Below are 13,995 nucleotides of genomic sequence, written 5' to 3' on the forward strand. Positions count from 1 at the left end.
AGAAAATAAAACTGAACCTCGTGAATGGTGCCCCCAATTAGAGCTCTGCCGAGAAAGGCAAACCCTGGTAAATTCATTTCACTACCATACCTGATGGGCACCGAATAGAGCTTGAAGTCTTTAAGATGGCTGCCGTATTCTTCCCTTAGGTATCATTTACAAAACATTGTCCTCTCTCTATGCCGACCAAATCCGTCATCAACGAGTCACACTTCCCTAACGGCAGTGCGCAAGTGCTTGTTATGACCACCTTCTGAAGATGGCTATGGCGACAGTCACTCTGTCATCGGCGGAGGGTACGCCTGCGGGCAGAGAAGTGTTCGCCGAGGGTCTTTTGGAGCTGCTGCAGCCCGCCGTGCAGCAGTTAGATTCTCATGTACACGCTGTCAGGTAACGGGCCTCCGTATACGCCTTAGAAGGAATACAGATCCTGGTCCGTGAACCAACCACTGAGGCATAGAAATAGAAAGGAGACGAGGTTCCGTATTCCTCCGTGCTACTGTCTTGTGATATGGTTTTGTTGCCGCGCCAGTACAAGTTTATGTATGACGGCCATCTTGGAATGGGATCTTTTAGTTGTAAAAACATTATTTCATGCATATTTTGCTATCTGTTGTAACCAAAGAAACGTAGAATCAGCGGCCATGTCACGCGAGGAAGATCGTAGACGGCCATTTCTAACAGAATGAGTTTGACAACTGAAATGATCTTTTTGCAGTCATTGTGGAAAACGGCACTACTACCAAGACTTAACCGCCGTTTTGGAAGCGAATACTTTTTTTGCCATCAGTGGCTCCGGGCCCGAATTTGGTAGTCGTTTGAAATAAAAATGTCCGTATTTTCACACGTTACTCATTCAGCGCTCCTGTCCGTGCTGGGCAAGCACAAACGGTGCTACTGTCTGCAGCCACAGAGCAGAAACATAACTATCAACTTTCGCAGGTTCTTCTATGACTTAATTAGCCATGCTTTAATGTGCACTTTGTAGTACATAGGGTTTCGCTCTAGTGTTTCCAAGTGGTTAGTTGTACAGTTTACCAATGATGTTACCACTGAGGACACTATTAAGTTCTTAGGTAGTCTCTTCAAAGATGAAGGTATTCCTTCTGTCATTATCACAGACAATGGCATACAGCTTACATCAAGAGAGATGCAGGCGTTTTTGAGGGGTTGTGGCATTTCACACCATTGTACGTCTTTGTATAATCCACAGGGGAATGCTATATGTGAGGGCCAACAAAGTTGTCAAGGGTATCATTCAAATGGCTTCCTCCAATGCTCATATTGTAAGGAAAATGGTTATTGAAATGTGGGCTTATCGCACAACTCCTCTAGTTCATGGTCAGGATTCTCCTTTTCAGTTGATGAGAGTGAGTTCTCCTGGTTTGAAATTAGTTCCAGCTTGGATGAAACAGGTAGTTACACTACAAACGAAGGATCCAACCATTTCTTCTGCCTTAAATTCTCCACCTCCTTTTAGGGTGGATGATTTGGTCAAAATCAAAAGCGGTAGATTGCAAAGAGGGTTATCAAAATTTAAAGGGCCCTTTAAGGTCAAGAAGGTGCTTGATCATTGTGTCATCCTCAACAATGGTGAGTGTTGGAATTTTGGAAGGGTGGGTCTGTACAAAAGGAACAGTGCCGTTTCGAGCAAGGACCTTGTTCCTTCTCAGGAAAAAGTTGTTTCTTCTTCGTCCAGTACCACTGGTTATCTTTTGGCACCTTAGACATCTGTGGAGTTCTCTCCTTCTTTGCCTCTTATTGATGAGTCTAACAACCTTGGAGGTGGAGATGCTCCCATACCTGTACATTGCTCTTCTCAAACTCCTGATTTATCTGGTGGTAGTCTGCCCAGTGAACGTACTCCGAGATTCCGCAGACCTCCAACATATTTACAGGACTTTGTTTGCTAGTTTTTTTTTTTTGCTTCTTTATTCTGTTGTTTTTTTGTTTTTTGTTTTGTTTGTAAACAATAGAAAGAGAGAAGATGTGTAGTACATAGGGTTTCGCTCTAGTGTTTCTAGAATACCTCATTGGAATGTTTTGCTTGAAGATATGCCAGGGTAAGCCTGGGTTATGTATATGCGTCTCAACAGACTTCGGTCCAACTTTGAGACGTTTCTCGCCTTCCCTGCAAATGACACAGTTCTCCACCCACTCCACAACTTGCGCATAAATGCCTGGCCATCAAAAATGATTTTTGAGCCTACGCTGAGTGAGTTTGACCCAAATGACCCTCATGGGCTAAAGCCAACAGTTTGCTCCTGAGCCCAAAAGGAGGTATTAACTTCTCATCCTTAACTAACATATTATTATTAATGATGGAAAGGTCATCAAGCACCTTGATGAACGGCCTTACTGAAATAGAAACAGAACTTTCCCTTCTAGAACCAAGTTTATGAAGTTTGATGACTTCTTGGAGCGTATGATCATTGAGCATTTTCTTTTTCCCAGTCACTAGCATCGAAAGCACCCTCTCCAACAAATACAGCATCTTCAATAGAAGCAACTGCAATTTCTTCACCACTTCCAGAAACTACAGAATCATGAACAGTACGCCAATCTAAAGACATTCTGGAGAGACGGTCCGCCTGTACATTTTTCCATCCCTGAATATACTCAACAGAATATTGAAACTCCTGGAGCCTTGCAGCAAGTTTCACAAGCCTAGCAGACCCTTTACCAGTACCCTCTGGAGAAAGAACCTTGATAAGAGGTTTATGATCCATTCTTAAAATGAATTTCATGCCCCAAAGATACGTTCTAAAATATTCTACTGCCCAAGAAGCGGCTAACGCCTCTCTTTCGATGACTGAATAGTTCTTCTCTGAGTCAGTCAATGTCCTTGAAGCAAAAGCGAACCCCCTTTGACTTGTGAGAGCATAGCACCAAGGCCTGTCGCACTGGCATCCACTGTGACAATAGATTTGTTATGAACATCAAAGGGTAACAAAATATTTGCATTACATATTTCTTTTTTGACGTTAACAAAACATTCCTCATGCTTAACATCCCAAGAGAAACTGACCCCACGCTTAAGTAAAGACCTCAAACATGCAGTTTTATCAGAAAAGTTTTTTTTACAAACTTCGAGTAATACTCGATGAGCCCCATAAAGGAACGTAATTTGTCCTTGTCCTTCGGCTAAGGTGCACAATGAATAGCTTGACACGCGTCCCTTTTAGGTTTAACACCCAACGGAGTGATAGTGTAGCCCAGATAATCAACATGATCAACTGAAAACTTGCACTTATCCCTGCGGAGCGTGAGACCAGCAGAGGATAGCCTATCCAAAACAATTTTAAGAGTTGTGTTGTGTTGTTCATGAGATTGTCCATAGACCAAAATGTCATCCTAAAAATATATCAAGTTACCTACGCCCTGGAAAATATTGGAAACCATCCTCTGAAATACACTAGCCGCAGATTTGAGGCCAAAAGGGAGACGAGTAAACTGAAAAGTACCCCAAGAAATGATAAACGCTGTCAAACTTTTCGAGTCTCTGTGTAAATCGATCTGGAGGTATGCACTCCTAAGATCTAGCTTGGAGAATACCTTGGTCCCTTTCAAAGTAGAAACTAATTCAGAGATATTTGGCAAAGGGAAGGTGTCCGCAACCACACACTGATTTAACGACCTGAGGTCCACACAGAAGCGGAGTTTACCGTCTGACTTCTTCGTACCGACAATCGGAGAAATCCATGGAGAGGCCTCCAGAGGCTCAATAACTCTAGTTGCCAACATTTCATCAATGAGATGTTTAACCTAATCTCTGACTACTATAGGGACAGGCCTAACTTTGTGTTGTACAGGGATAGAATTTAAAAACATTTTTTTTATGTGGGAATACCCTTTGAGCCGAACTAAACTGTCACTAAACGCATCTCCTGCTTCGGAGAGAATAGCATCTAAACCACCCTCCTCTATGACCATAACCTGTGGATTAGCACGAGGATTAACTATGATACATAAGTCGTACTGATGTACCCACCCTAATATAGCAGGACCAGAGACAGACACATAAACTTTCCCTTGAATTTCTCTAGTCGAAAACTTGATGTCTGCTTCAAAGTAACCCAGAATGTCTAAGGGTTTCCCCTAATAACCCCCTGGGGTTGTTGCATCTCTTCTACTTGATTAAAGGATTTACAACTGCTACTGTATTCCTTATCACTTATTTACTACACACTTCTATGATTTTAGCATATATATCAGCTTTTTGCCGTTTTCGCCGTTTTGGCCCTATCGTCCCCCTTTCAATCACTTGTTCAACAAGCATTGGCATAGCCAATAGGTCTCGCTTTTGGGACCTTATAAGTATTTAGTTAAAATTGAACTTTCGTCTAAACATATGTTGCACTCTTAAGTTAGTAGTTGAGAGGAAACTGCAGAAAAGTTGCAATTTTGTACTTAACCGCATGCGCGCTGGCTGTTTTCCAGCTGCGCGCTGCGATTTTGAAAAAGACGCGTTACGTGACGAGCTCAGCTCGTCATCAGAGTAGCGCAGGTTACGCCCATGACTAGCTGAGCTCGTCATCAGCCCCGAAGGGGTTAAAGAAACATAGAGGGTGGGGGGGTTATAAACGAATGGTGACTGCTTGACCTTCTGCAGGGAGGCGTCAAGAGAAACTGCCCTGTCTCGCGGACGGGGTAGAGATACTAGCCTCAGGGGGGTGAGTGACAGGTCCCCGCGGTCAGTGACCACGTCGCCTCCTGTCCGGGGGGGCGGCAGCAGGAGAGCCTATAAATGCGGCGGCGGTTGTCCGAGCCCGCAGCCCCGTCCGCCTCCTCTTAGCTGACAGCAGACTCTCCGACTCTCATGTATCGACTGCTCTGCCTGACTGCTGCTATGGCGGCTGAAGATGCCGTGGTCCCGCCCGAGCTATCCCGGCTCATGGAGACGGGCCACAGCGAGCGATCTGTTTTCAAGCATTAAAAATATTTTTTATTTACAATTGCCCATGCCATGCTCTCACATTAAGAGGCCACGCCCCTTTTCTTTAGATGAGTCGTGTCTAAAGAAAGGTCTGCAGCTTCTATTAAAGTGAATCCGCTGCATGGAGCGCTTTTACCTCATACCTCATTTTCGCTTTAATAGCGGCCTTGGACCTTTCTTTGACACTGCTCGTCTAAAGAAAGGGGCGTAGCCTCTATTAATGTGAAAGCGTGACATGGGTGCTTGAAAACAACAACCAACAAGACTGTCCCCTTCTGAAAGGATGTAACCCTGTGGACTAGTTTTTTTTCGCATTAGAGAGCACCCAGCAGCACACTGTGTCTCACCAATGAAAGCGCTCACTCCGAAGCAGCCGAAAGGCGACACGTAGCATTTTACAGAAATCCTTGATAGATACAAAAGTAACATGCAGTAATAATGTCCTTTCCATCTGGACTTAGTCCTCGCCGTCATTACTCCCAACAAGGCAGAATGCTTCAACAAGTTTATATATTATTGTGCTGTCCCCAGAGGGAGACGTTATGGCTCAGAAGTCAGAGCTACCAACTCAGGAGCTGGAGTTCAGTGTTCGAGCATCGCATCGGCTCGACATCACTTTATCTACTGATGTAAATAAAATAATTCCTGGTCAAGTGGGGTTGAGGGAAGAGAAATTAAAAGAACAAAATAAACAGACCTCGGAGAGGTGGTTGGGGCGGCAAGCAGTGAGGGGTGGTGCTGTAGCCAAGAATCGAGAGAGCAGCTGTTTTACTTTAGTACCATTTACGGTAATGCAAACTGTGCTTAGAGCTCACTGCAGTTCCTTAAAGCACTTGCTCTAATACATGCGCTATATTTACATTTCTAAACCATATATACAATTTTGAACTTCTTTTTTTCCAATGATGTATATCTTCTCTTTTGCACAACCATACCCCACACTGTAAATTGGCGGCCCGAGTATTTAAACTGCAAGGAGTTGGGAATTCAAAATTAGGCTTAACTAAACCAGCTACTTTCATGTAGCCCAGAACAGTCTGTGTGAATGCGGCATGCGGTCTAACAAGACTGTCCGGTATGTCTTGGCTGTTGCATGAGCTTGTAGTAAAAGCCCCCTCTTGCGCTATGACATCTGCTTATTTGAACCTTGTCCTAAAATCCGATTTCTAGATTCTAAAGAAGAGGGCCTGTGTTGTTAAATTGGGAATGTGGTGACAGGTTTTAGGTGGAGCAGGGTGGTTCCTAGCAATATACAGAATGGGTGCTTTGTCTTTTTTTTTTTTTTTTTAAATTTAAAAAAAAATGTTATTGCTAGTTTGGAAGATGGTGACTTCCACTAAATAACTGCCACTTTGTGGGCTTTTTCGGTATCGTATTTGTTGATAAGATATTGTATTTCCCTGTTGCAAGATCTTGTGAACCAAACTACTGTCTGAAAGTGGGCACCCCCTGTTTAATTATGGGTCATTTTGATGTGCTAAACTTGGCCGTTAAACCAGAGGTAGGAGACATTAGCCCCCTATCTGTACAGTGACAGCATTTTCTTTCCTCTGTTTGCAGAGAAAGCCAGGTGGATTTGCGAGAGCACATTGACAACCTAGCTACAGGTAATCCCTACGATTTAATTATTACCAAGAGCTGTTAGCTGATCTAGTCTATCAACTATTTTATTTGTTGATTCTGATCAGCTATTGTGTGTATGTATCTCTTGTCTCGCTCTCTTTTTGTTCAGTCTCCTCTCTTTCTTTATCAAGCAAAACCTATTTCTTCTTTTTTCCTTTTTATCTTTCTGCTCTCTTTCCTCTGCTAATTGCCTGACTAAGCTCTACTTTAAAGATACCTGTTCCTGTTGTACAATAGAGCTCTGCTTGGCTTGAAAAACAGTGTAAACCTCAAATAACCTGGTATCTGGCTTAATTCAAAATATCAACCACACTATATGCCTTTGGTGGTGGGGTTATTTATTTACCCTATTTTTTATATACTGGAGTTTTTTCTTTTTTTCACAGGAAACTCATATCCTTTTTAGAAAAACATATATACAAAACATACACAATTTATACAACGTGTATCTTAAAAATTCTTGACATCCAACACATGTAACATTTACCATCAAAAGAAAATGACCAGTATATAAATTACAACTTATAAATCAAAGGTATGTGATGTGCTTCAATGAGCAGCCTCGAGAAAATAAACAAAACACAGATTGGATCTAACCCAACTGTTTGTTCATATAGGGTGCATACCGTTTTCCGTTTGCCTATTTCCATAAACTGAAAGGCTGGTTGTGAATGGCTCAAAGAATGAAGACATACAACAGGTATGACAAATCCCAGGATGATGGGTAGGATAGCAATGGTGTAGGTTGGAGGCTGAATGAGTGACTTTGTACATAGGTTTTTATATTTTGTAGAGATGTCCTATGAACTGTCATTAAGGAGCCCTGATGAAAGCCCGTAAAGAAACCGCGAGGCTAGAAACGCGTCGGCAATGTTATGCTATGACTATAATAGTTTGTCTTGCACAAAATAAGCAATGAATATTGATTAATGCATATCAAATTTTGTGATGTTATATAAATTTGGTGCAATAAGTTGTAGGACGTATTTTCTCACATTGATGATGGTAAATGTTACATGTGTTGGATGTCAAGAATTTTTGTGATACATGTATAAATTGTGTATGTTTTGTATATATGTTTTTCTAAAAAGGATATGAGTTTCCTGTGAAAAAAAGAAAAAAACTCCAGTATATAAAAAATAGGGTAAATAAATAACCCCACCACCAAAGGCATATAGTGTGGTTGATATTTTGAATTAAGCCAGATACCAGGTTATTTGATGTTTACACTGTTATATAGGCCCTACCTGGTTTCTCTCGATTGGGCCTAAACTCTATCGTGACTTGAAAAACAGGCATTCCAAATTTAACATTCCAATTTTTGCTTTCTTCCCACCCTCAGAGCTCTGCAGGATCAACGAGGACCAGAAAGTGGCGCTGGACCTGGATCCCTATGTAAAGAAGTTATTGAACGCCAGGCGGAGAGTGGTTCTGGTCAATAATATTTTGCAGAATGCCCAGGTGAATATATAGTTAGCATAAATGCTGGTAAAAGCGTTATTCTTAGTAGCCCTTCCTTTGGTGCGGGAATTTCTCAACTTGCAGACAGCACACAGCAGCAGTTTTATTCTAGAGCCCTAGGAGAATACTTAACCAGTATGTGAACTTGCTTGCTCCGGTTTGTGCTCCCTGAAGACTCTGCAGGTTAATGTCTTTATCACATTAAATAAACTGCCCTCTGACCTCTTAGGGTGAGTTTTGTGCTAAGCATAGCCATTGATTAATAAATGACCACGAGCCACCTGATTATTGTCCATTGGCAAACATTTCTTTAGATCATGTCTCCACTACTTTCCTCAGCTGCACAGTGGTAGGGCTGTCCTTCCATTCATCCATTTGCTTAAATGGCCAATGACTATCTCCTGCTCCATACGGGCAGGATGCTACCTGCACCCATACAAACTTCTTTAATTAAGACTGTGTTACCTAAATTGTTAGTTGTAGTACTCTGTGTTTGGCTGACAGAGGGCAAGACCGGTAGGATGAGGTCCATATCTTGAGGGCTACAAGTACAAACGACAAATACAGTTGCCGAGCTTGAGTGTGAAAAAAGAGCGGACTTGAGGGTGTTCGGCGAGTTAACCACATAGTCCAAGTCCACAATATCACTTTATTTATTTAATTCCTTAAAAAAAAAAAAGAATTAGCAAGTTTTCAAGGTGTTTTGAAGGGTTAGGTGAGGAGACACCCTCATGGTCAGGTACAGAATTTCTGGCTTGCACAACTGTACATGAGAGGGTATGGTGGATTGGAAGAGTGGATAGCCACGTTCAACTGAGAGCTAATGTTGAGAATATTAATCATGGCTTTTGTTTTTTGTTACAGGAGCGCCTGAGGCGTCTCAATCACAGCGTGGGTAAGGAAACCGCACGCAGGAAGGCTATCTTGGAGTCGAGTGGAGTTTACCCCCCAGGATCACCAAGCAAGTGATGAGGAAGTCTTTGCTAATGGGCCAGTCATGGCTGCTCAAGACACTTCAAATCATAACATGTAGTGATGCTTGCCGCATGTCTCACTGGAGCCACAATGAATCCACCCTTCTTAGCAATAGGCACTGAAGGCCTTTGACAGAAAGATTCTGGTGTAGTTCTGCGGCCCTCTTCTCATCTCTTTGTATGGGAAGTATTGCTTTGGGGAGAGGTGAGTCTATGAGAAAGGCCAACTCAGGAAGAGAATGCTAAAAGAAGAAATAATGTATTCTGGAACTGCCTCTGTGCCAGCATCGCTAATGAAGTTAGGATGCTTGATTGTATTTTGTTTCTCAATGTTGTGGCAAAGAAGTGGGAGGCAGAGCACAATCCTTGATAAGACTGTCTGAAATTGTCTGGAGGAAATAAATGTGCGCCTTGCAAGTACCTAATTGAATGCATTCTTACCAGATGTAATGGAGAGCTAGAGGTTATGGGAAAGGTACTTTTGGTTCCTACAACCATAATATGCCCTCTCTAACTAGGAAACAACCCCCTTCCTAACCACCACTCAAGTCCACAGCACCCTAAATACAAAAGAAGCAACCATTAAGAATGCTCATTCCTATCTACTCACCCACTCATAATTCCTGGGGTAAAGCTATAGTCTGTGTGTCTTAGTAATTCTCTTAACACATTTCCGTCCTCGAATAACTGGGAATAACCCTGCTTTTTGTATCTCAAAAAGTTCTTCCCCATCACCTGGGGCAGAGACATGTCCCCAGACCCTTTCTAATTTCACCCCACAACACAGTGAGAAAAAATTTTGCCATCTTTATCTTAAGAACATAACCCTCTCCGTCTCCAGTCAAAACTGTGGGAAAAAAAGACCTTTCATAGCCGAAGAACTCCGCCTCCTCTTTCCTTCATACCGCGAACCTGTGAGAGAAGCCATGCCCTCTGTACCACAAGATCACCACCTCCCTCTTTAACCTGCAACATCTAAAAAATGTCCCTACCCCGTACTCCAAAACTTGTAAAGCACCTGGGAGGAAAACCAGTCCCTGTACACTAAGTACGCGCCTTCTGGGGGGCGGAGCCAGCTGCGAAGCGAGATGGCCGCTGCTTGAGCGAGCTCCTCGCCAGAGTCTAAATAATCCTGCATCACCATCCTGATCCCCCACTCTACACCCACCCTACCGGTCACCGGGAACTGTTTGAGCCCCCCGGTGCATGCGGGGACCCGAGGCGGAGGTTCGACGTGTCGCCGCGGAAGCTGTTGCCGGCCGAGAGGGATGAGGCCTGGTGACCCTGCTACAGCCTCGGCCTCTGGTAGGGAAAGGTCCCAAGACGTGGGTCGCATATGGCGGCCGCGCTGCCCGGCGGCCCCCGGCCCACCTGTGGGGAAGCTCGTGAGGTGCTGGCCTGAGCTGCGGACGTACCGCGGCCCCCCCTGAAGATCACGGAGGCACTCTGCGCTCAGGCCGCGAGTGGAGGTTGCGGCCGGCACTGGGGAAGTGGAGACTGGTAGGGCTTGTGCCTGGGGCCGGGGCGCGGCCTCTCCCCCCCCCCCGATCCCGCGACCTGGCGGCAGCGGCCGCGGAGCAAGTGGAAGATGGTCTGGATCGTGCTGGGTGCTGGATCCCCCCTCCAAATAAAACAATAAAACACTGAAGAGGCAAGAGGGCACTGATGCTACCATATCGTGACCTGGCAGGCGCGGCGCGGAGGACCTCGTTAGCGTTACACAGAGGGGAAGACGCCAGGTGGCAGAGCGAGGGCGTGTCTGGCCCAACTTCTTTTTTTGGCCAATACAGAGAGATCGGGGTCCTGCCTTGGAGACACCGACTGGGTGCTGTGCTCCCTGAACACCTGCTGAGACTGCCCCAGGTCCCCCTACAGATCCATTTCGACGACACAAGAGATCGCAGGTACCAAGCGCACACACAGGAGTGGAGGGGTGAAACGGATTGGGTCGCCGCCTGGCAAGGGAATGTGAGGGCTGGCAGACTGGCTCAGGCGCGGATGGACATAGGCGCCATTGCCCCCCTCGGATGAGGCTGAGATAACCGCGTGCATGTAACCTCGCCTGGCACTGAGCACATGGACTGCTTCAAATGCCTATCCACTATACATGCAGTATGCTTTACACGAACCTGAATTGTCGCCTTGGTTTATGGTCACTATACGTGGCTATTGCATCAGTGCTCACGCGAGCATATTGTGGGACATACAGCGACAATTGGAGACAATTGAAAAAAACATTAAGGCGCTAGAACGTAGATATGAGGAGATCCCATCTGATATCCTCCTTGCTGAGATACGGCAACACATTGATAAATACGACGAATTCGCCACCGATGAAATTACATATCTTTCACGTAGATATGTGGCGCGAAATTACGGCGAGGGGGGTAGGCCAGGTAGGGCGCTCTCCTCCAAACTTAGGCCCGCACAGTCCGCGGCGTATATTACCGAACTAACTGACACTCAGGGTGGCCCTGTATATGATACCCCGGGTATACTAACCTGCTTTACCGAATATTACACGCAACTGTATACAGCCCGGGACACTCCACCTACTCCGGACATATGGCAGTATTTAGACGATATAGGGTTAGCATGGTTGACTGATACTCATAGACAATATTTTTGTCTTCCAGTTTCTAAATACAAAATCATAGATGCTTTTAACTCCCTACCGAACAATAAGGCTCCTGGCCTCGACGGACTCCCCGGTGAGTTCTACAGGGAATATCTGGATATATTGGTGCCTCATTTTGCTGAAATGCTTGAAGAAGCTTATGATGAAGGCGCTCTGCCGGCCGCTCTGCCGGCCACTCTCACCGAGGCATTACTGGTGGCACTCCCAAAACTGGGTAAGGACCCAAAATGCTGCGAGTCCTATAGACCCTTACTTCTAATAAACATGGATGCCAAGATTCTGGCAAAAATAATAGCAAATAGGATACAACCCCTCCTCTGTAATTTAGTGTTGCCTGATCAAGCAGGTTTTATACCGACGAGATCCTTTGCCCAAAACCTGCGCACGATATTCTCCCTCTATCACCAATTGGACCCGGAGATGGCGGCGGCCTTACTAGACGCCGCTGAGGCGTTTGACTCTGTGGAGTGGAGCTTCATGTTTGTGACCTTACGCAAAATGGGTTTCCCCGAACCCTTTTTGAAGTGGATTGCTTTACTATATACAGCAAGTAGGGCAGCAAGAGGCCACCTAGACTAAAAGACTGGATCACTGACATGACCTACTGTAAGACGACTCTTGAAACATATGCTGAAGAGTTACCGATGGCATCATGGTCACGTGACTTCTGGGAACCACTGCTGCTCTATCTGCAATCCAACCCTGACTAACTACTTTGCAAGACTACCGCACCACTCCTACATACTAGAAGGATGTTTGCTGGCAAACGCGGGCAGGGAAACGGATAGATTGGGGGCCTGCACGGAACCGCGGGAGGGGGCACCACGATGTGTATATATGAAGGATCTTCGCGTATATACGACCTAATATGAGATGTGAAAAACGGATATTTCTCCCTTTATGTGAGCCATGCTGCTAAGTTTAAGTGTAAAGCTTTGTTCTATATCAACTGTCATCTGATGATGTAAGATGTGTAATTGTTGGTCAGACTGAAAATAAAAAAAAAATTAAAAAAGTACGCGCCTTCTAAATAAAAACAAAAAAGACTAATCTTCTGTACTAAAGGTACCTCCATGCCAGTTAAACTTGCAACAACTCAAGAGCAGTTCTTATCCTCTGTAGGGGGGTTGGAAATATGTTTAATCTCTACAAGGTCTGACCATCATTGCAGAACTCTTCAGTCAAAAAGCTAGGGAGAGGCACCCAGTCTGTAAAATTGCGGAGATCTTCTTCCACCCTACCACTCCACGCACACCCGAGGAAAAGCTCTACTCTCTTAAGCTCACACTGTTCCTGTCCTACCCAACTCACCTACTCAAACTGCAACCAGAATCCTGCAAATAACAATATGCTGACAAAGTTACCTTTTTCCCCATCCATCTTATTGTCCTTTGAATTCTCTGACCAAATTGTGTGCGAGAAAGATGCCTGGAGACTCCTCCTGCCCTACAATCTGATGGCTCCAGGGTCAAGGTGTGGATTCCTCAATGTCTTTTTTCAGTGGGTTTGGGCGGAAGAGAGGGTACAGTCTGCTCTTCTCAGGAATGGTTGTGCTTGCTTTATATGGTAAAATGGTTTCTTCAGCCGCGTCTCAAACAGCTTTTGAATAAACTTCCAGTTCTTGGATTGCTGTGCGTTTTCATTTGCTGCTGTTTGACTTTCAGCTACCAGAATGGCTTCAGCCTCTTATTACCAATCCTCACGTTCCTGTTCTACTAGTGTACCTTCCTTCAGTAATGCACCGCGTTGCTGCGGACACACTTGAACCAGCATCAGGTGCCCAGCAAAAGTAACTCTTGTCAGTGCACTGCATTAATTGTCTTCTCATCCCACATAAACAAGCTCTGGATCACCATCTCCTCCTTTCACTCACCCAGTGCACCTTGTTCCTGACACTTGCACCTCATTTTATTACAGCATTGGAACACCAAGACAACACTCAGCTAATGCACCCCACCTCTGACATCTTCGTACCAGCACTGCAGCTCCAAAATGGGTGTTGACCTTGTGTTCTGCTGTAGAAAGTTTTGATGGTGTGGAAATTCCTTCTTGTGTTTTAGTGTACTTTAGTGAGTCTTCATCTGTTACCGGTATATTCTGCAGCAGATGTTGAGCATTTGGACTACTTTCCTAGATAGCTGATAACGTACTGACTTGTCTGCCGCAGAGTTTTTTCCAGCCTGAATGGTCCGTGTTTTGAACAAGATTGCTTTTGGGCTTCTATATTTGAAAGGGTTTTGTACAGGGAGTGGTTCTTTGCAATGGTAACCAGTTAATCATAGTTTGTCAAAGCGGGAGAAGCTTAAGTTTTAGTGGAATCGGTATTGGTGAGGATCTGGGTGTGTTATATGATATGGCTGCAG

At 44.7% G+C, this 13,995-nt stretch overlaps 1 protein-coding gene across 2 annotated transcripts; it reads left to right on the plus strand.

Annotated features, from left to right (window-relative positions):
* Nucleotides 1–208: 208 nt before the first annotated feature.
* On the plus strand, nt 209–13,258 carry SNAPIN (SNAP associated protein). Of its 2 annotated transcripts, none has more exons than XM_078670309.1 (4): nt 209–390; nt 6,497–6,543; nt 7,902–8,020; nt 8,885–13,258. In XM_078670309.1, exons 1-4 carry the CDS (start codon nt 260–262, stop codon nt 8,987–8,989), a joined length of 402 nt encoding a protein of 133 aa, XP_078526435.1. In that variant the 5' UTR covers nt 209–259; the 3' UTR covers nt 8,990–13,258. The 2 variants fall into 2 exon arrangements, with proteins under 2 accessions (XP_078526435.1, XP_078526437.1); XM_078670311.1 differs by lacking the exon at nt 209–390 and adding an exon at nt 632–942.
* Nucleotides 13,259–13,995: the final 737 nt, after the last annotated feature.

This window comes from Lissotriton helveticus, chromosome 12 (genome assembly GCF_964261635.1).
Source record: "Lissotriton helveticus chromosome 12, aLisHel1.1, whole genome shotgun sequence".
NCBI lineage: Eukaryota > Metazoa > Chordata > Amphibia > Caudata > Salamandridae > Lissotriton > Lissotriton helveticus.

Coding starts and splice junctions, on each gene's coding strand:
- SNAPIN (XM_078670309.1), top strand. CDS start 260: ATGGCTATGGCGACAGTCACTCTGTCATCGGCGGAGGGTACGCCTGCG. Junction 391..6,496: donor TCTCATGTACACGCTGTCAG/GTAACGGGCCTC, acceptor CTCTGTTTGCAG/AGAAAGCCAGGTGGATTTGC. Junction 6,544..7,901: donor CATTGACAACCTAGCTACAG/GTAATCCCTACG, acceptor TCCCACCCTCAG/AGCTCTGCAGGATCAACGAG.